This window comes from Lampetra fluviatilis, chromosome 43, assembly GCF_964198595.1.
Source record: "Lampetra fluviatilis chromosome 43, kcLamFluv1.1, whole genome shotgun sequence".
Classification (NCBI taxonomy): domain Eukaryota; kingdom Metazoa; phylum Chordata; class Hyperoartia; order Petromyzontiformes; family Petromyzontidae; genus Lampetra; species Lampetra fluviatilis.
The window spans coordinates 8,452,676-8,473,473 of NC_136317.1; the positions used below are offsets into that span (position 1 = coordinate 8,452,676).

Consider the following 20,798-nt stretch of genomic DNA (forward strand, 5'->3'; position numbering starts at 1 on the left):
CTTCATTTAATCATTCAAACATTAACCCATTCGTCTCACCATCACCATCACCATCGTGATCAGCTGAATGAGGCCTCCTTAAGTCACCGCAACTAGTGAGCGGCCTCACACAAAAGAGGCCCCCTCATAAGGGGCCCCATTTTGTTGAATGAATAAAGTAATCCCATGTGGAATTCTGCCCCGTGCCTCCAGGAACCTCTGGGTGGCCCTGCCACCTCCAACCTCACAGTTCCCACAATGCATCCAGCACCCGTACACTAGCCAATCTCATCGCTCCATCTGTAAGGTGGACGATCTCTCTCGGGCGCTTACACCCACTCACCTGTATACTCTCGCGGTACCGCCCACACTCCCCTCACCTGTACGCCCCATCCCAAATTGGCCCCTCCCCCCGCTCACCGACGACTCGCGACGCGAGAGCGAGGGGCTGCGCTGGGGTGTCCGGCGCACGTCGCCCACGTCCGTGAGACGGTGCCGCTCGTCGTCCCAGCGCCCGTACGCCAGGTCGATGCCGCCCAGCAGCGCCAGCGACTGGTCCACCACCACCAGCTTCTCGTGGTGCGCCCAGAACAGCACCGTGGACGACATGTGGTCCGGGTGCCTCATCACCTGCGGCCGCGCCGTGGAGAGGGCAGGTTTCACCGGCTGGGTCATGGCGCTGCGGTGAGTTGCCGGTTCTGAGAGCTCGTTTAGCGCAAGGATAATTGCGGAGGTGGCCTTCGGAATAAAAAAAAAAATTTGTTCGCTAACATCAAAATCAGAATATGTATTTATACTAGAGGAATTCGATGAGCTATAAAGCTATTTTTTACAATAACAAAAAAACAATACAAAAAACATGATAAGAGTTCAAAGTATAGTAAAGGTGTAGGGGTGTTACGGAGGGGCTGTTATACATGTGTAGGGGTGTTAGAGAGAGAGCCGTTATGCATGGCAGCTTCTGGGAAACAAACACAGTGGGCGGGGCTACGTGAGTGCACGGGGGGGGGGTGCTCTCAACGACGTCCGCACCAGGCAGCCCGGGGCCCCACCCCTCAGCGGGGGTGGAGTATAAAGGGGGATGTGTCAGAGGGCTCGGAGCAGAATGTTAAAGCTAAACCAGTGAAGACCGAAGATCGTCTAGCTAGAGCCCTGGACTCCCCTGGGACGTCGCCCTTGTCAGGGCCGCGCAGGACCGAGCCAGCGGCGTGGTCCCGAGAACCAGAGCTAGTGCTCTGAGACTCCGGGTACCGTAGCCCGACTTACCAGTGTCGGGCCAGACAGCCTCCCCTAGCCCGTTAGTGGAGGACTAGGAGGTAGGTCAGAGATAGCTAGCAGTGTATTCCCAGCTAGCCGGGTGAGGGGGCCGATACCGCCTCTAGTATTGTATGTCCACAGTTGTGACTACTTGTACGGAATAAATACGTGTGCCTCACCAACGGTGTCCAAGAGTCATCAACGGTACTTCACATGGGATCACACGGGAAACAAACACAGTGGGCGTGAGTGCACGGGGAGGTGCTCTCAACGACGTCCGCACCGGGCAGCCTGGGGGGCTGACCCGGAGTTGTGATCCCCCGGGGCCCCACCTCTCAGCGGGGGGTTTTGGTATAAAAGGGGATGAGCCGGAGGGCTCAAGAGATAATGTTAAAGCTAAACCAGTGAAGACCGAAGATCGTCCAGATAGAGCCCTGGACTCCCCTGGATCGCCGCCCTTATCAGGGCCGAACAGGACCGAGCCAGCGGCGTGGTCCCGAGAGCCAGAGCCGGTGCTCTTATCAGAGCTGGTCTGGGACTCCGGGTACCGTAAGCCCGACTTACCAGTGTCGGGCCAGATAGCCTCCCCTAGCCCGTTAGTGGAGGACTAGGAGGTAGGTTAGGCATAGCTAGCAAGTGTATCCCCAGCTAGCCGGGTGAGGGGGCCGATACCCCCTCCAGTGTTGTATGTCCGTGATTGTGCCAACTGACGCGGAATAAATACATGTGCCTCCAACCCCGGCGTCCAAGAGTCCTCAACTATATTACATCTGGTGACAGAAGTGAACGACCACGAACATGGACACGCGCCGGACAGCTCGAGCCAGGGTACCGGAGGCGGAGGACACCGCTGCAGTTGTGGAGCCCGAGACGGCTGAAGAAGGCATCGAGCAGCCGGGGCCGGATGCATCCACACCGCAGCATCGGGATGGAGGGGATCCGTCAACAGATGGACTGAGGCAGGCTCACGCGAAACTGGCGGAGCTGCTGTACGCTGCTGCCGCCACGCTGGAACAGATCACACGGCTGGGGGCTGGTGGACCGCCACGGGGCGACGACAGCCGACGACCAGTGCGCCTTCCCGCCATTTCGACGGAGCCCGACTTCGAATCTCCCGCCATCGCCGCAGCAGCTGCTGAGGGCGTGGCCGGCCTGAGCCTCGCGTCCGACGTCGGGCGTACAGTGGCTGCCGCGTCATCACCAGCGGACAGAGCGTCACCACTGGTGCGACCGGCGATGCCATCCGTCGTTCGCGCCGAAGCCGAGCCGAGTGACGGGGACAACGGAGAGCGACCTTCCACGGCGGCCGCTGCATTGCACCAACGGCTACCTCCACTCAAGGAGTTTGTGGGCGAGGATGGCGACTGGGGCGGCTTCCAGCGGCGCTTCCTCGCACACCAGGAAATGGTGCAGTGGACAGATGCCGAGGCTCTCCGCGCGCTGCCGGCGCTCCTCGACAGCGACGCCCTCGCCACTCTTACATCGGCGTCGAAGGACAAACACTCCACGCTACAGATGGCACTGCAGCTGCTGGCTGCAGTCTACGGACCACCGTCGGACTGCAGGCAGCTCTTTTATGATCACCAGCGGGGTGCAAAGGAGTCGCCCCTGGCGTATCGTACGAGTCTCCTGGCACTAGCAAAGACGGCCTTCCCACGAATGGACAACGAAGGCGTGGACGCTATGGTAACGGAGAAGATCCTCCTGCTGGCGGACGACTTGGACATCGTCGTCGTGGCACAGGACGACGCAGAAATGTGTTCCCTCCAGGCTGCACGACTCCTCCACGCCAACCTACTCTCGCAGCGACGGAAGGCCAGCAAGGCAGCGACCGGGCGTGCTGTGGCTGCAGCCACCCTCCCGGCGGAGGAAATTTGCGCCGTCGACCGTCAACTGCAGCAGAGAGCGGGAGTACGGGCGGGCCGGGACGGATCGAGCCGCCTCGACCATCCATCGTCGTCACCAGCGCTCCCGCGCTGTTACAATTGCGGCATCCGGGGCCATGTCGCCTCGGGGTGCCGCTCTCCTCGGCAGCACGGGACGACGCCTCGACAGGACGCCAGCCCTCCTCCCAAGCTCCATCAACATAACCCGGCGAGTCGCGGCACCCCTCATGTTTGGCCCACGCACACACCCGTCACACACTCGCACACCGCAGCGAACGGGGGGCCGACATTGCACACCGTCGCGCCAACACGCACCACTGTGGGGACTCATATCGAACCCAGCCAGTGGTCCGTGTTGGCCCATCGCGTTGTGGCCGCATCGTCGGGGTCGTCAGCCGTTGTGGGGCACATTGACGGGGTTGAGGTGCGCATCCTGGTCGATACGGGAGCATCGGCGACCATCATTTCGGAACTAATTTACAATATTCTTCCTGTCCAGAGCCGTCCTTTGCTGCCCGTTAATGTTCCATTCTATGCTGCTAACGGGGGCTCACTTGGCATCATTGGACAAATTCGAGCGCAAATTTGTATCGGTGATATCAAATTATCTGGCCCGATTTTTGTTTCCTCCTCGCTGGCGGTTCCGTGCCTGCTGGGGACGGACTTCCTGGGCAAAATGCCGATTCGTATTTTAATCGACCAGGGCTGCATTGAGCTCCCGTCGGGCCGACGCATGGCGTTTCTGCCGTCCCCCGCTGCGGGTCGGACGGCGTTCGCGACGGTACCGGCGTTCGTCGATAGAAGGGTACGCATACCGCCGGGGGCACAAATGTTGGTGCCTCTTAAACTTCGTCGGCCCTTCGCTAAAGGCATTGGGGACCAGGGGGTTCTGCTGGGGCCGTCTAGGGCCGGGGTTAGCGGACCTCATTTAATTCCGGCCCAGACCATCGTTAAAGGGGACGGGGATCCTTTGATCGCGGTCCTCAATGTGGGGTCGCAGACGGTGGTGGTTCCACAGGGGACCGTGCTTGCTCACGCAACGCCGGTGCCCTGTGAGGAACCCGTCGCGAATCACGTAAGCGCTGTCCCTCTGCCGCGACCACATTCGGACAGCGATGAAGGGTGGCTCGAGGCGCTTTGTGCGGGATCGACGGACCTGTCGGATTTAGAGCGTCAAAAGCTTAAAACACTGCTGCGTGAATTTTCCGACGTTTTCAGTCGGAACAAATTCGATTTGGGCTGTACTCATCTGCTGCGTCACCATATTGATACAGGTGACAGCGCGCCAATACGCCAGAATCCTTTTCGGTTAAGTCCCGCCGAAAAGGACCATGTCAAATCGGCCGTTGATGACATGTTAGCCGCCGACATCATTTCTCCCTCTACCAGCCCTTGGGGAGCACCGATCGTCCTGGTTAAAAAACAGGACGGCTCGTTGCGTTTTTGCGTCGATTTTCGTCGCCTCAACAAAATTTCTGTTGCCGACACATACCCGCTCCCACGGATGGACGAATCGCTGGACGCCTTGGCGGGAGCGCGATTCTTCTCCACATTGGATTTGCTTTCGGGATTCTGGCAGCTTCCTCTGGACGATGATTCAAAGCCTAAAACTGCATTCCGTACACCGCACGGCCTGTTCCAATTCAACCGGTTGCCGATGGGACTCCACTCAGCGCCGGCAACTTTCCAGCGATTGATGGAATTGGTTTTGGCTGGATTGCAATGGGACTCGTGCTTGATTTATTTGGGTGACGTTATCGTCTTTAGCAAAACATTTGACGAACATCTCCAGAGGTTGCGGGCGGTTTTCCTCAAAATGCGGGCTGCTAATTTGAAATTGAAACCCCAAAAATGTCATCTGTTACGCGAATCTGTGCGTTATTTGGGACATATTGTCGGACGCTCAGGTATTGCTACCGATCCCGCCAAAACGCAGTGCGTCAGCTCCTGGCCGACTCCCACCTCTGTGGGAGAGGTCAGGAGTTTCGTTGGATTCGCGTCGTATTACCGACGGTTTGTCGCGGATTTTGCGACGATTGCGAAGCCCCTACATGCTTTGACGTCAAAGGGGGTCCGGTTTCATTGGGGACAGGAGGAGGAGGCTGCTTTCCGCTCCCTTCGGGATGCTCTGGTAAAAGCTCCTCCCTTGGTTTACCCCGATTTTTCTAAACCCTTTTTGCTCGACACCGATGCGAGCAACACGGGTATTGGGGGCGTGCTTTCCCAGGTGGTTGACGGCGTAGAACGGGTAGTAGCGTACGGTAGTCGGGTGTTGTCTCCAGCGGAGCAAAGATATTGTGTCACCCGTCGGGAACTGTTGGCAATTGTCAATTTCATCCAACAGTACCGCCCATATCTGTACGGTCGGCGTTTCACCGTCCGTACAGATTATGCGGCACTACAGTACGCCCTGCGAGTTCAACAACCATCGGGACAATTGTCTCGATGGTTGGAGATTCTCCAGGACTTTGATTTTGAAACTACGTACCGTAAGGGCGTTCGCCACACCAATGCGGACGCTCTGTCGCGCATGCCAACCACCTCCGAATGCGCATGCCTCCTGGGGTCGGGACGTTGCAGGCCTCCGGGTCAGATATCCGTTCCGGTCTTGGCGGCCGCCGACGACGCAGCGTCAATGACGAATTCGATCGCACAACAGGGAAAAGATTCCCTGTTGGGGTTGCCTGTCACTGAATGGGGGCGCCTCCAGATGGAGGATACCTCCCTCCTCGCGTTGCGTCGTCGCGTCGGCGGTGCTGGGCGGGGGAGGGGTGATGCCGGCTCATGGGAAATGGTCCAGGGTCTGCTAATGCATTGGGACGGGAGATCCCATCGACACCGGCTGGTGGTCCCTTCTGGGTTGCGGGGTAAGGTGGTGTGAGCCGCTCATGAGCGCCTCCTCCACCTGGGGACCCAAAAGACCCTCGCCTTGCTCCAGCTTGATTTTTTTTGGCCGGGCATGACAAGGAATGTCGGGGATCTGTTGGGGTCATGCCCTTGGTGTGCGCAACAGAAACCACCAGCACGGGAGTCTAACCCACCTTTGCAATCTATCAAAGTCTCCAGAGTCAACGAGCTTGTCGCGCTGGATATTCTGGGCCCATTCCCCGCCACCCCCAGGGGCAATACATATTTGTTGACCGGTGTGGAATACTTTACGCGCTGGCCAATGGCCTGGCCCCTTGCCAACCAGTCGGCAGCAGCCATCGTGGAGGCCTTTGTCCAGGGATACGTCCTGGACAAAGGTGCTCCGGAGCGGCTGCTGACCGACCAGGGCAAAAAAATTTCCGGCAAACTACTCCAACAAGTCTGTGAGCTCCTGGGCACGAAACAAATTCGTACCTCCCCGTATCACCCGCAAACTGACGGGATGGTCGAGCGTCTGCATCGAACCATCACGTCGATGTTGTCACAGCAGGTTTCGGACTCACAGACCGATTGGGACCTGCAAATTCAAGGGGTCTTGGCAGCATATAGAATGGCCCCCCATGCGGCAACGGGATTTTCCTTCTTCTTCCTGATGTATGGCCGCGAACCTGACCCGCCTGTTCGGGCCCAGCTGCAGATCCCCGCGCCGCAGGGTAAAACTAAATTGGACGACCATGTTAAATTTAATCTTGCTAAATTAACAGAGGCACGGGATGCTGCCATGCAAAATTCCGACCTCCGTCAGAAAGCTAACGAGAGGCTCAGACTGGGTCGGGCGCACATGCTGCAGTGGAAGCCGGGGGACAAGGCATGGCTGCACTGTCCACAGGTACCACTTGCAACCTCCTCTAAACTGGTGCGGCCGTGGCGGGGCCCTGTGGAGGTGGTTGAGGTTTTGCGGCCTCAGTGCGTACGCATCAAATGGGGGAAGCGGCGGTGGTTTGTGCACCCCTCCAGATTAAAACCCTTCGTTGCGGTACAAATTCCCACTTCACACACGCGTGGCCAAACATGTGGGGGGTCGACCGACTCACAGGGTCCGTCTCCGCTGCTCTCACCTAACGTGTTGCCGGCTGTCCCGCCCCCAGGTGCACCAGGAGTGACGGGCTCACGCCCGACAACCCCTCCTGGGGATGCCGAGGGTCTCGCGGCATCAAAAAGAGACTCACTCGGAGACGGACAGTTGCCACCCGACAGTCCGCCATCCGGGGTTGCCCCGTGTGACGGGCCTGCTGCAAGGACGCGCGCAAGAATGCGCAGACTCTTGTGATGCCGGAAAAAAAAAAAATGTACACATGTTATGTTCATTGTGTGTTGTGTGTGTGGTGTGGTTCCCTGCAAATTGTATATAGGGTGGTTTTACGGAATTCGTATTTATTCGGGGGGGGGGGGGTGCGTCGGGTTATTTTCCCTTCTTGCTGTTGTTGTTCTTGTTGTTGTTCTCGTTCTCGTTATTGTTGAAAAAAATTGCGAGGCACACGCGGGGTCAAGGGGTAAATACACTTTTATTGTTGTTTGTTGCAGCCGGGACGGCTGCGAGCTGTACGGGGGGGGGGGGGGTGATGTAGGGGTGTTACGGAGGGGCTGTTATACATGGGATCACACGGGAAACAAACACAGTGGGCGTGGCTACGTGAGTGCACGGGGAGGTGCTCTCAACGACGTCCGCACCGGGCAGCCTGGGGGGCTGACCCGGAGTTGTGATCCCCCGGGGCCCCACCTCTCAGCGGGGGGTTTTGGTATAAAAGGGGATGAGCCGGATAGCTCAAGAGATAATGTTAAAACTAACCCAGTGAAGACCGAAGATCGTCCAGATAGAGCCCTGGACTCCCCTGGATCGCCGCCCTTATCAGGGCCGAACAGGACCGAGCCAGCGGCGTGGTCCCGAGAGCCAGAGCCGGTGCTCTTATCAGAGCTGGTCTGGGACTCCGGGTACCGTAAGCCCGACTTACCAGTGTCGGGCCAGATAGCCTCCCCTAGCCCGTTAGTGGAGGACTAGGAGGTAGGTTAGGCATAGCTAGCAAGTGTATCCCCAGCTAGCCGGGTGAGGGGGCCGATACCCCCTCCAGTGTTGTATGTCCGTGATTGTGCCAACTGACGCGGAATAAATACGTGTGCCTCCAACCCCGGCGTCCAAGAGTCCTTAACTATATTACAAAGGTAAACAAATGACTTAAAATTTTTTTTTTTTATCAGGTAAAGCCCACTGAGCTATTAGCTTCTTTTTCAGAAGGTACATTGGCCACAAATGACAGCTCAACGAAGTGGCTTATCACGTGGAAATTTACATCAGCCAAGTATGTGATGTTTCTAAATGGGCCGAGCCATGGGCCGAGCCAGTGCAGAGTCTTCACAGCACAGGTGCAGCGTCTTCACAGCACAGGTGATTTTTTTTCAATGGCTAGTTGCCGAGTCCAGCCGGACCCACACCATGACATGCTCGCATCAATGAGACGTCAGAATTTGCCTCAGGGCCCCTGCACTCGCATACAAACCCGTAGACTCACATAGAGGCCATAGACTTACACAGTCATCCATAGAGTCACAAATATTGTGCAATTAGTTGGTGGTCTCATCCCGATCACCAATGAATGCACACACTCACACAAAAACCTTCAATTTAATTTGTTTTTTTGGCTAAATTGTAGCTCTGAGAATGACAAATATTTTTTTTTCTGCCATGCAACAAGCATTACTGTTACAGGGCAGGTGGGAAAAGGCTGCCCCCTACTTTGTGCACCTGAGGCAACTTGAAGGAATCTCAGAGGTAGTTCTGTGGTGTCCGCTTCCTCGAGCTATTTTACTTATCACAAATCACTCAGGAGCGCAGGGTGTGGGGGGGGGGGGGTCTTGCCTTGATGTTGGGATGGAGATCCATGAGCGTTTTCTTGGTGTAGCCACTGTTGATGCCCAGAGCGAGTTCCACTTCCTTGTAGAGAAGCACGAAGATTCGCACTCCCTGCTCCTGCGTGAGACACCAGCACCACTATTATCAACAACAACACCGCCACCACCTCCATCGCCACCACCACCAGTACCACCGCTACCATCACCACCGTCAGCACCTCCACAACCACCATCATCATCAACAACACCGCCACCACCACCTCCACCAACAGCACCACCATCACCACCGCCAGCATCACCACCGTAGAGGGTTATGATTTACCTCCCAGGCGATTGATGACTTGGCTTGATTCTGTGTTGAAAGTTTGATTGAGGATTTGCTACTTTTTGGTTAAATTTAGTTTGCGTGTGGGGAGCAACGAGACATCAATTGAATTTAATTGATTCAATAAAGAGTCTCAGCACACGCAAAATAGCTGTGTTAAATATGGGGTCTCTATTCGTGCGGCAAAATTTCAGTGCTGAAAATGTAAAAATATCAGCATGACTACCACGCGACAAACATCTCTACAGCTGGGCACGTGGGAAATTGCAGCGCCAATCTAAGGGACTTCAGAAGTAGTTCTGTGAAACCCCCTTCAGTGGGCCATTGTCTAACATGCGGTGATGCACTACGAGCTGCACAACTGTAACGAAACTGGGGAGGAAAAAAGAGAAAACCATTCAAATGAGGGAACACCAATCCAAGGTATGATCCGTGTGATTCTAACGAGGATGTCAATGCGACGATCTATGATCAATGTACCGCCTTGCGCTTGAGAATGCAGTCCAGGCGCCACGTGTTCCCATCCACAATCGGCCTCCGCAGGAAAATCTCCGGGCTTAGCCTGCATGAGAGGCAACCAAATCCCGACATTATCCAGTCATCAGTCAAATGTGGTGTTCGCGCCTTTCTCAGGCCAGGTCCATACCTGAGCGATCGCTAAGCACAAGCGCATCGCTCCTTTCGAAATCACGCAACTTAATCGTCGCCCGCCAACTGCTTTGTCCACACCTGAGGCGAGTAGCTGCATGGTAAAGACAAAGAGCGTCGTCAGGAATCGTAACAAACCACTCACAGTTGTGCAAATATGAGTAGAGTGGTGGTTAGCGACTTAGCATGCTGCGCTGCAAACCCGGCAGGCCGCGTTTAATTCTCGGCCAGTGAGTAACGAAAGTGGCATGTATACGAACCAGTCCTGGGCATTGTCTGGGTCGACTCAACCTTAAGTTAGGACCCTGGTGCGGTGTCTAATAAAAACATCGGCACTGGGGAGACAAATGTGGCCGGGCGTTGTGCTAGCCACACCACCCCATTGGTGCGCCGTGCCAACCATCATAGGCGCTCGCTAATAGCAGTTTCCCCAACAGAGCACGTAGGCTGCGAGCGCGTGTGTGTGTGTGATCGGTTGCCCGCGCCTCCCACCACCAGTCGCAGATGAAGATTTCTTCCGTCGCTGCCTCCAACGCAACTGCCACGGCGTCAAAATACCCGGCGGCGTTCACGAACCTGCGCGACAGCGGCCATGCCGGACATGACCCCCGAGGTTTTACGCGGTTTGAACCTGCGGCGACGGGCGAAGGGAGCACGTGTCCGAGCTCCCCTCAGCAAGTCTTATTTGACAACTGTGAAAAATAGCTTTACAGCTCTCTGGATTACTGCAGTATAAATACAGATTCTGAGATTGTAGCTGGGCACTGAGACGGTTGAGGTGAGGCAGGATGTAAGGTGCTTTTGAGTTGCTGAGGCGTTGCAGCAAGCGCCCTACATCAAAGCAAATCCTCAGTGACACCCTGAAGTGGAGCTGCGGGTGAGGTGGCTAGCGTACACTACGCTATGAACCCGGCGACCAGAGTAAAACAAAATATTGCCACGGCTAACATCAGTAGCAGGTGATATCTGAACCGTGTCCTAGCAACCCCAAACACCCACCTTCAGCAACCCACAATGACCAGTGTGGTGAAATATGGTCACCAACCTCAAACACTGACAGAGCGTAGAAAGGCCTTCATCCAGCAGAGGTTGTGAGACAGGGCTGTAGTAATGATTATTATTATTATAAAATGAGAAGTCCGTGATGTGGCCAGCATTGAAGACAACTCAAGAAGTTTCTCATGGCAACCTGACTTTTTTCATATTGAGCTGAAATTTCACCAAAATAATTGGAAACCCCAATCTAATACGATGGGGTTTTTGAGCCGAGACGATTAATTCACTCCGCTAGAGAAACGGGTTTAAACATGGGTGGCTCTGACCTCAAGCCCAGAGATTCAGTGCTGCTAGCCGAGCCCTCTGACCACTAAGCCACTTACTTGGTCATCTCCAACAACAACAACAACGCAGAGTCAGCCTTGGTGGCTGCTTTAAATCAAACACAGCGGTGCTCCGACACGGCCGTGCATCATTTAGATTATTTTGCTGCTATACATATTCCACGTGATGATAAGCCACTTCGTTGAACTATCACTTGTGAAAAAGAAGGGGGTAGCTCAGTGGGCTTTACCTGGTAAGATGAAACATAGTTTCGTTTTATTTGTATATTTTTTCAAGTGATTAGCGTACATTTATCGTATTAAATCGAAATTTATCGTATTGTCACATTGCTTGTTGGTGTAGCGTTCTGACCCCGTGTCCCGACTGGAAATGAGTGAAAATGAGCTTTTATAGCTCATCGGATTCCTCCTGCAGTACATAACAACAGACTCCTATGTCGATTCGGATACCAGTTGGCAAGGGTTGCCTCGCGGACTGGAGTGAAGGAGTCAAAGCGGTTGTCGGAGAGGAAGTCCTTGCCGTGCTTCCACGCAAACTCCCCGATGGAGCAAGCCCACGAGTTGGCCTGCCTGAACGTGGGGAACTGCACGGTCAGGGACCTGCGCGAGACCGAGGCACGCGCGACGGCATCGGTGTCATCGTCGTCGTCCCCATCACTTTCATCGTTACCATCGTCGACGTTGTCGCCGTCATCATTATCGTTATTGTCATAATTTTCACGGCTGACATCGTTATCATTGCCGTCGTCGTTTTCATCGTCAGCTTCATCACCATTGTCATCTTCATCATCGTCGTCGTCATCTTTGTCATCATCATCCTTTTCATAGCCGCCATCACCATCGTCGTCGTCACCATCGTCGTCGTCATCATCGTCCTCGCCATCACCATCGTCGTCGTTCGCAGCTGTAACAATGTTCACAGCTGACATCGAGTCTCATTGCCGTCAGTGGCGTCGCCGCGGGTCTCCGCGTCCGCTGGACTCACCTGGAAAGGTTCTTCAGCACGAGGCCGTGGCGCACGTCCACGCGGGCGGCTGCGGCGGCCAACTTCACGCAGAAGCCGCGGTCGTACAGCAGCACGGACGCCACGCTGCCGTCCTCGGGCCGCTGGTACAGCACGAACGAGTCCTTCACTACCAGCCATCTTGTGCCGCAAAAAGCACACGAAGACAAGAAAAAGATCCCCTGAATAGCCTCCAACAGACGGTCAGGGGGAAAGTGATGTTGGCGATCCACCACCTGTGGAAGGCCGGCACGGCACACGAGGGGGTGGGGTGATCAGCACTACGCCCGGCAACCTTCATTTCCCCGATGCATTACACACGCCACGCCACGGTGGTAAATTAAGTCTGAGTCGATTTAGCGGAGGCCCAGACCCGGTTCAGACATTCGTGCCGATATTAGCCAAATCAAGCCTCGGGCTGTCGGGCTCGTAGCGCAGCGTGTGCCAACCCCATAAAAAATATAAACAAAAATCCCCTGTATAGCCTTAACAAACTATAGGGGCAAGTGTTGTTAGCGAGCACCTATGAAGGCCAGCACAGCACACGAGGGGGTGGTTGGCCAACACCACGCCCGGCCGCCTTTTTCTCCCCAGTGGCAATGTTTACACATCACACCAGGTACTCATTTGAGGCCGAGTCGACCGAGGGGAGGCCCAGAACCGGTTCAGATAATCGTCACCGGTGTTGGCCGTGAGCGGGAAATGAACCCGGGTTACCCATCAGGTTCGTAGCGCAGCGCACTAACCGCCACACCACCGCTAACCCCATCTCCCACGCGCCCACGCTCGCTCACCGCCTGGCCCAGCGGTAGCACGCCTTGCGGTAGCCGCAGCAGTGGAGGCCCGGGATGCGGTGGCCCCCGGAGCGCTTCACCACGGTTCCCTCCCTGCGGAGCACGCGGTCGCAAACGTCAGAAGCTCGCTCCGTTCCCACGTGTCAGTTTTTGTTGTTGTACTTTTTTTTACTGAAGCTACAGAAAATAACAACGCATCCTGACAAAAGGACAGCAGAGCTTGGGCAAACGTTAGCGACGGTTCTGGTCGCCTTTCCGCTTGTCTGTGGTTCATCGCAAATTCTACAGCAACATCGCGAGATGTCATTTGCATGAACGACGCTGCTTGTCATACATACACCGTAAAAAAAAAAATATGATCAGTTTATTTTTATCAATGACAATGACAATAGGGGCAAAGGGAATAGGGCAAGGGTGGGGAACCTTGTGCCTCGAGGGCAGAAGTGGAGCCTTTTCAACGATTGGAGCGTAACCTCACACTGGTTGACGCTAAAGTTTGATCGCACAAGTGAAGTATTGGAAATGACGGCAGGAAACTCCTTGACGGGTAACACACTTTTTATTAAATCTTGACTTGTCACAATACAACGTGTGGTCTCTATTCTTCCGACTGCACACTTCACTTAGCTCGTGTAGACTCTCTGCCTCTGGCTACACTCTTCACTTAGCTCGTGTAGACTCTCTGCCTCTGGCTACACTCTTCACTCGTCTCGTGTAGACCCTATGCCTCTGGCTACACACACATCACTCGTCTCGTGTAGACCCTATGCCTCTGGCTACACACACATCACTCGTCTCGTGTAGACCCTATGCCTCTGGCTACACACACATCACTCGTCTCGTGTAGACCCTAAGCCTCTGGCTACACACTCTGCATGCTGACACTGCATGTTCACCCTACACTCCGCCTCTGGGTTACACAGAGTCCCGGTCCCCACAGGACAGCGGGACTGGGTACCGCAGGGCCCTATCTCTTCCTCTCCGTCTTCAGTCTTCGCTGGTTACACTCTCTCCGTACGCCTGTGTGCATCACCTTATATAGTCCCTCCTCCCGGGAGACGGAGCGGATGCGGACCTCGACGTGAGCATCGCTCCTTAGTGAACCAATCACGACGCGCTATCTCTACGATCCGTTTTCCCCCAGCGCGTGTTTCCACTCCCCAACCAATCACGCCGCGCTGCCACCCGATCACTCCCTCTCCAGCGCGTCACCGGCACACAGCCAATCAGCACCACACAACCCACGACCCCGCGCTGACCCCTGATCCCTCACCGTCAGCGCGCGTCACCACACACATCCAATCACGACGCGCTGGCACCCGATCGCTACCCCAGCGCGTATCACCACTACACAAGGATTGTGCATGTATGCGTTGACCGTGTAGGCTCAGAACTATTCACATGAACGTATTTGTACGTCACATTTCTACCAGCATTGATAGATCACTCCGGCAGGTGCAAAATTCCCCTTAAAATATTATGTTGTTATTTCAATGGAATTTCACGTTTGATCAGTTTTTTTTGGGTTGCTTCTGGAACTTCGGGGAAAGTCCCAGAGAAACGTTGGAGAAGCAGAACTCACACTCCCTTGGAGCCCAGGTCCCGGATGAACGAGAGCTCGCTGACTTCCAGGAACTCCACCTGAGCGGCAGCGGTCACAGCACCAAACACGATTTGGAACGAGCTCACTCTTGTGGGTTTGGCTTTTAATCCCTTCCCTGCCCTGGGCTATTATAAAAGCCTGGAATTCTGTTTGTCCGTCAACTAAATTACAAGAGCCTTTCAGAAGGCCTGCATCAGAAAGTTAAAGCAAGTGGAACCCCCCCCACCCAGATGTGGGGGTAAAAAGTTGATCCAACAGGGTTCCAAAAATTGGCGACCCCCCTCTCAACCAAATAAAATCACTCTCTCCCCTTTAAAAAAGAAACTGCTTTTGTAGGCATACATGCCTACACACCCTACATACAATAGTTAGTAGAAACTGCACATAATGGGGGGGGGGGGGGGGGGTTGAAGAGGACATCAGTGGGGGCGACGCGCCAGGCGTAAAGTGTTGAGAAGCCCTTCGCAGGAGTCAGAATTTATAATTCGATTTTTTTTCATTCCCTCCTTTATTTAAGATATCCTTTTTTTACACCTGTGAAAATGCACTGCATCGCTGCACATGTGGTTAACGGACTTGGTGCTTCAGCTTTGATGTGCAGTACCTGCCGATGTTGTTTGAATGGTGCACAACTTGAAGCTTGTTTTCCTGTGTCTGCAATGATTGATGCGCTGCTGTAACGTTTTTTTTGTTTCACCAAGGCAAACAAACCAGGGACATAGCTATCATGTTTTATTGCCAGAAAGGGTAAAACCCATTCTTATTTTTCATACTTTGTAGTTTGATGCTGGCAAAAAAGGTCCCATGATATAGCTGCTCACCCCGAGTTATAAATGCTCTGATACGTGTGGCATTGTCTTTGTGCTGTTCACCTTTTGACGTTCTCTGGTTTGACACTGGTGAGACTAGGCCATAAAGAAGGCTGTCTCTGATGTAGGCCAATCAGTTTAAAAGACAATGCCCATATATAATTATAGATGGGCATTGTCTTATCAGAGCATGTTTGTTTGCATGTTCACCGCAAGTACGTGTGGTGAATACAGACATGATTCCTTGCAAAAGGTTTCTATTAGGTGTTTTAACATCTTAACACCCTGTTTTATTGCCAGAAATGTTAAAACCTATTCTTATTTTTCAAACAAGGGACAATTTAGCTGAACCAGTCCTGAGACTACCCGAGGTCGACTCAGTCTGAAATGAGTACGTGATGCGATGTGTAAACGTCGCCACTTCGGAAACAAAGGCGGCCGAGCGCGGTGCTGGCCATCCACCCGCTCGCGTTACATGAAGGCCTTCATAGGTACTCGCTAATGGAACTCACCCTAACAGTCTGCTCAGGTTATACGGAGAAACTTTGTCTTTGGGTACTCACAGTAGCTGGATGATTCATGTAGATCGGCTGCTTGAGTAGGCTGGTGAGGAATTCCTGTAAGAAGTCCTGCGAATTGACGTACATAAAACGTAAAGATTACCATCCGCCACACGCGAAGGTGAGACTGGTGAAGACCCAAGTGTGGAGTTGTGTGTGGCAGAAACCTGGCCTCTGAGCAAGGAAGGCGAGGAGATTGGAACGTCTTCAGGGACGGTGTCAAATGGAAAATAATAAAACTCGTGGTGTCATGTGAATGGAGAGACAGAGAAAGTATGTTCTTGAGCAGGTTCAGGAGAAATCTAATTTGTGTGATCTCGGCAAAGTAATTTACACGGACGATGCCGTTAAGCCACTTGCCCGGATATTTTACACAGGGAGATGCATGGTGATGAGCGAGTACAGCAGCAATGTACAGGGAGATTGATATCTGTAACCCTGTGATCCTTAACCTCACCTTGTCGGTGGAGATGCGCTCTTCCGTTACCATGAAGCCAGGTCGCCGTGGCAACGCGGGGACCTGCTTCTGCTGCCCTTTGACGGACTTCCTGAGCTCCACGTGACTGCAAAGACAAAGACCCCCCGTGTAGCCTTAACAGACTGTTGGGGCAAGTGCTGTTAGCGAAGAGCACCTATGAAGGCCGACATGGCACACAAGCAGGTGGGTGGCCAGTACCACGCCCAGCCGCCTTTGTCTCCCTAGTGGCGATGTTTACACACCAAACCAGGTCCTAATTGGAGGCTAAATCGACCTAGGCGAGGCTCAGGACCGGTTGAGATAATCGTCACTGGTGTTGGCCATGAGCAGGGATCAAACTCGGTTTCGTAGCGCAGCGCGCTAACCGCTACAAAGCTGTGTTCACGAGATTTTTGATCTGAAAATTCCAAAAAGTCAGACCGATATCGCGGACAACCCGAACGTTCCGCTGATGTTACGGGTCGATTGGGAATCACGATTTCCCAACAATACGTTGTGTCCCGTGGCCAATACAGCACGCACTGTAACGCATATGAAACTCGGAAATTGTCCTGAAACATGTGAAATGTTTCAATCCGCAACTCATCCTCTTCTCTAGAGATTGTTAGAGCGAGTTTTGTTTGCAAGCAGGACTCGCCCTAGCAATCTGTTAGCAAGCACCCATTCAGGCCGGAATGGCACATGAGGTTGTGGTGCGGCGAGCACCACACCTGACTTCTATTGTCTCCCGAGTGATGGTGTCCGCACACTGCACCAGCTACTTGTTTGAGGCCGAAGTCAACCTAGGGGAGGCCCAGGACTGCACCAGATACAACTTTCCGGGTTCGTAGCGCAGTGTGCCAACCGATGCGCCACCGCTCCCCACTCCATCGCATGCACAAACATCCACACGAGACAAAGCACGCGGTTTATTGTTGAAGACGGTTGGGGCAGTCCCATGAGACGAACTGGGGCAGTCTGCATTGTGTCTCGTGGTGTGTTGTGGTCACACCCAGTACTAAGCAGGCTGCCACCTTGCTCAGCGTCTGAGATCAGACAACATCAGTCGTATTCAGAGAGATGATTTAGTCCGAGGCCAAATGAACTGACAGAAGTGCAGTGACCGAAAAATTACCCCAAGCCATATGCAGCCTAAACGGCTATTTAAAAATAAACAACGGTCTCCGGTTGGAGGAAAGAGGCCTCAACGGTGATTGGTCGGGAGGGCAGACTTTAAAAGGACTGGGAAATAAGGGGGTTGAACGGGAAACAGAAATAAGTCGTCCAAGGGAAAGGACGGGAATTGGCAAGAGGTAAAAACAAGGACAAGAAGGTTTGAGAAAGGGGGGTGAGGGATATACAAGGGGAGAGCATGAGGAGTGGAGAGGTTCGGAGGAAGATACAATCTGGAAGACAGTCACGAAGCCTGGGGTACCTTATTGTGTGATCATAGTCGGGTTCTTTATGGTGTACTCATCAAAGTGGCTCTACTTATAATCTTGTCATCGGAGTCATTACAGAAGTAAGGCAGCCCCAGAACGTGGTGGGTGTTTTTCATCGGTTTTACATAACTTGATTCCTGTGTCGTGGTCAAATCTTGTAATCAAAAGTTAGTATACTTCCTGTTGCCCAATCAATTCCGAATTTTGCACACGCACTCAGATCTGGTGACAATGCACGCCTGTATCAAAATCGGCATCAATTCATCAATGAATTGGCTCCTTTCAAGCAATTACTATTTTAGTATGGACGCCTTATTATTTATATATAGGTGTGTGTAGGTGAAAAACGCCGCAGTCCCTAAACTCTCGAACCGCCTCGCCCAAGAAGCAGGCGCCACGTGTCGTCTCAGGCGCCACGCATCTCAGGCGTCACGTGACGTCTCGGGCGCGCCTGCTCCGTGTCAACGAGTTACGGGCACCCTCCACACAAACAAAAGTTGTACATTGAAGATTCATTTCTAAAATAATTAATTCAAGTAAGCGTTGATGTGGGAGCAGGCGCCGTATCATTGACGTACTTCTCGACCGTGAGTTAAACGAAGTTGTTAATAAAACCGTTGTTTTAAAACAACTTTTTAAAAGGATTTTTTTACTTTCTGGACAGACGGCGCGAGTGCGTGGCGGGAGGGTGTCAGATCGTTGTCTTTTTACGTCTTGGTGGGAAGCGGGATCTTGAGGAGCATGTCAAATCTGAGGAGCTCCTGATGGAGCATCACGAAATGCTTGAAGCGGCGCTTGATCTTCCAGCGGAACTCGCCGTGCTCCAGATTGATGTTGTAGACGTTGGGGTTCAGCATCTGCCCGTGAAGAAGAATGCAGCGACGCGGCAAGTCGGTGAGGTGGGGGTGGGATGGGGTGAGGTGGGGGTGAGGTAGGGGTGGGATGGGGTGAGGTGGGATGGAGTGAGGTGGGGGTGGATGGGGTGAGGTGGGATGGGGTGAGGTGGGGGTGGGATTGGGTGGGGTGAGGATGGGGTGAGGTGGGGGTGAGGTGGGAGTGGATGGGGTGAGGTGGGATGGGGTGAGGTGGGGGTGGATGGGGTGAGGTGGGATGGGGTGAGGTGGGGGTGGATGGGGTGAGGTAGGATGGGGTGAGGTTGGGGTGGGATTGGGTGGGGTGAGGTGGGGGTGGATGGGGTGAGGTGGGGTTGGGATTGGGTGGGGTGAGGTGGGGGTCGATGGGGTGAGGTGGGATGGGGTGAGGTGGGGGTGGATGGGGTGAGGTGGGGTGGGGTGAGGTGGGAGGGGGTGAGGTGGATAGAGTGAGGTGGGCTGGGGTGAGGTGGGATGGGGTGGAGTGAGGTGGGGGTGGGTGGGGTGAGGAGGGGTGGGGTGGTAGGGACGTATGGTGTGTCCTAGGTGAGAATTCAAGAGACCAGATTGAGTCTCATTTGCTCGCGTGACGTGGGTCAACAAATTGACAGAAGCAAAAGCATAAACAGTAAGCACAAAACAGTCAGGGCGAAGTCAGTAGTAGGACAGCGTTTCAGAAGAAAATCGAAAATACTCCATCAACACAAATTGATATTAAATTAAATACATTTCCTGTAACGAAAGTTGCCTCAGACAAATAACAAAAAACCGTTAAATTATGTTACAGAAACATCAACATTGATTTAGGGTGATTATGTCTTAGTATGTAAACAGAGAAGGGCACGTGTCACAGAATCGACAGGTGAGCATCCAATTGTGATTTACATACAATAATTATTGAACGTTCAGATAATATAATAAACTCACAACAGTGGAGAACCCAGTTCATGAGAGGTGGCTAAAACCTGTCAGGAAACCAGGATCTCAACAGCGCCGCTCTGACCTTGTGCCACCTGTAACATGTTGTGGTTTCACGCTTCAACACACCGGTGGGCGAAAGCAGTGAACTATTTGTCTTTTGTCAACGTGACACTTTTTTACTGATTGGCCGTGTCGGGTGGTGGAGGGTTACGACACATTTATAAATAACGCGATCTCAACCCAAAAACATTGATTATGTGTAACACTAAAGTATATTTTACAGATCCAATCTAACCACCTCCTCCCCTTCCATTCGGGGGCAGCGGGAGGCAGGGAGGGAGGGGAGAGGCACCGTGGAGTGAGACGTGGAATCGTAGACGACTCGCCACTTCTGAATCTCCCCCAGAGCAGTGTGACCCTTCACGATGGAGAGCTGCCCACGTATGAGCTGATATTACTCTTCAAGTGACCTCCGGGTCCAGCAGCGGGTGGCACTTTCCTACTCGCCCTGCTGCAGAGGAGTCAACGTCCGTCGGCCCACACGCTCAAAACCGACAATTCTCAATTCCGGGACGTGGAAATGAGCCGGATCAAGCGCGGAGGCAAATTTAAACCCGGCGAGTAGCAGAGCCGCGACCGGGAGCATTTGGTTGTCATGTTCTCTCTTCAGAGCGGGCGCCGTGCGTCTCTCCGCACCTTGGCGGTGGAGGTGAAGCGCTCCACGGCCGCCAGGCGCGCCCGCATGGGCACTCCGCCGGGGAGGAAGACCCTGCGCTCGGGCGCGCGGAAGGGGAGCATGCGGTACGCGGCTGTGAAGGGGATCACTGCGTCCCCTAGCAGCGTCAAAGTAGGGGAGGGGGGGTTAGAACGGGGGGAACGGGTTTGGAACGGAGGGGGGGGGCGATGAAACGGGGAAATGCGTTACGGCAGCGGTGGCAGAAAAACCCAGAAGAATCAAATTTTCCAAACTGGCAAGACAGCTGATTAAGGGAGGCTCAGCCTTTTTGGTACGGAGGTCCCTCCGATCTCGCTCACTGGTCCCTGTGCCCCCCCACCCCCATATTTTCTGAACCACCGTCCAGCTACGAAAACGCACACGTGTTTACTGAGACCACACCATAGTGAGA

The 20,798-nt window shown here is 53.8% G+C and overlaps 1 protein-coding gene across 1 annotated transcript in view; it reads right to left on the minus strand.

Annotated features, from left to right (window-relative positions):
• LOC144946918 (phospholipase D1-like) overlaps nucleotides 1-20,798 on the minus strand; it is a 39,209-nt gene that overhangs the window by 13,687 nt on the left and 4,724 nt on the right. Inside the window, exons 4-15 of the mRNA XM_078875985.1 lie at nucleotides 20,368-20,504; nucleotides 18,590-18,735; nucleotides 16,437-16,542; nucleotides 15,983-16,048; nucleotides 14,590-14,648; nucleotides 13,008-13,100; nucleotides 12,196-12,354; nucleotides 11,661-11,810; nucleotides 10,363-10,446; nucleotides 9,703-9,784; nucleotides 8,905-9,015; nucleotides 331-609 (exon numbers count right to left, since the gene is read on the minus strand). Of these exons, the coding sequence (XP_078732111.1) occupies nucleotides 331-609; nucleotides 8,905-9,015; nucleotides 9,703-9,784; nucleotides 10,363-10,446; nucleotides 11,661-11,810; nucleotides 12,196-12,354; nucleotides 13,008-13,100; nucleotides 14,590-14,648; nucleotides 15,983-16,048; nucleotides 16,437-16,542; nucleotides 18,590-18,735; nucleotides 20,368-20,504 (1,472 nt within the window). The remainder of the gene's footprint in view (nucleotides 1-330; nucleotides 610-8,904; nucleotides 9,016-9,702; nucleotides 9,785-10,362; nucleotides 10,447-11,660; nucleotides 11,811-12,195; nucleotides 12,355-13,007; nucleotides 13,101-14,589; nucleotides 14,649-15,982; nucleotides 16,049-16,436; nucleotides 16,543-18,589; nucleotides 18,736-20,367; nucleotides 20,505-20,798) is intronic.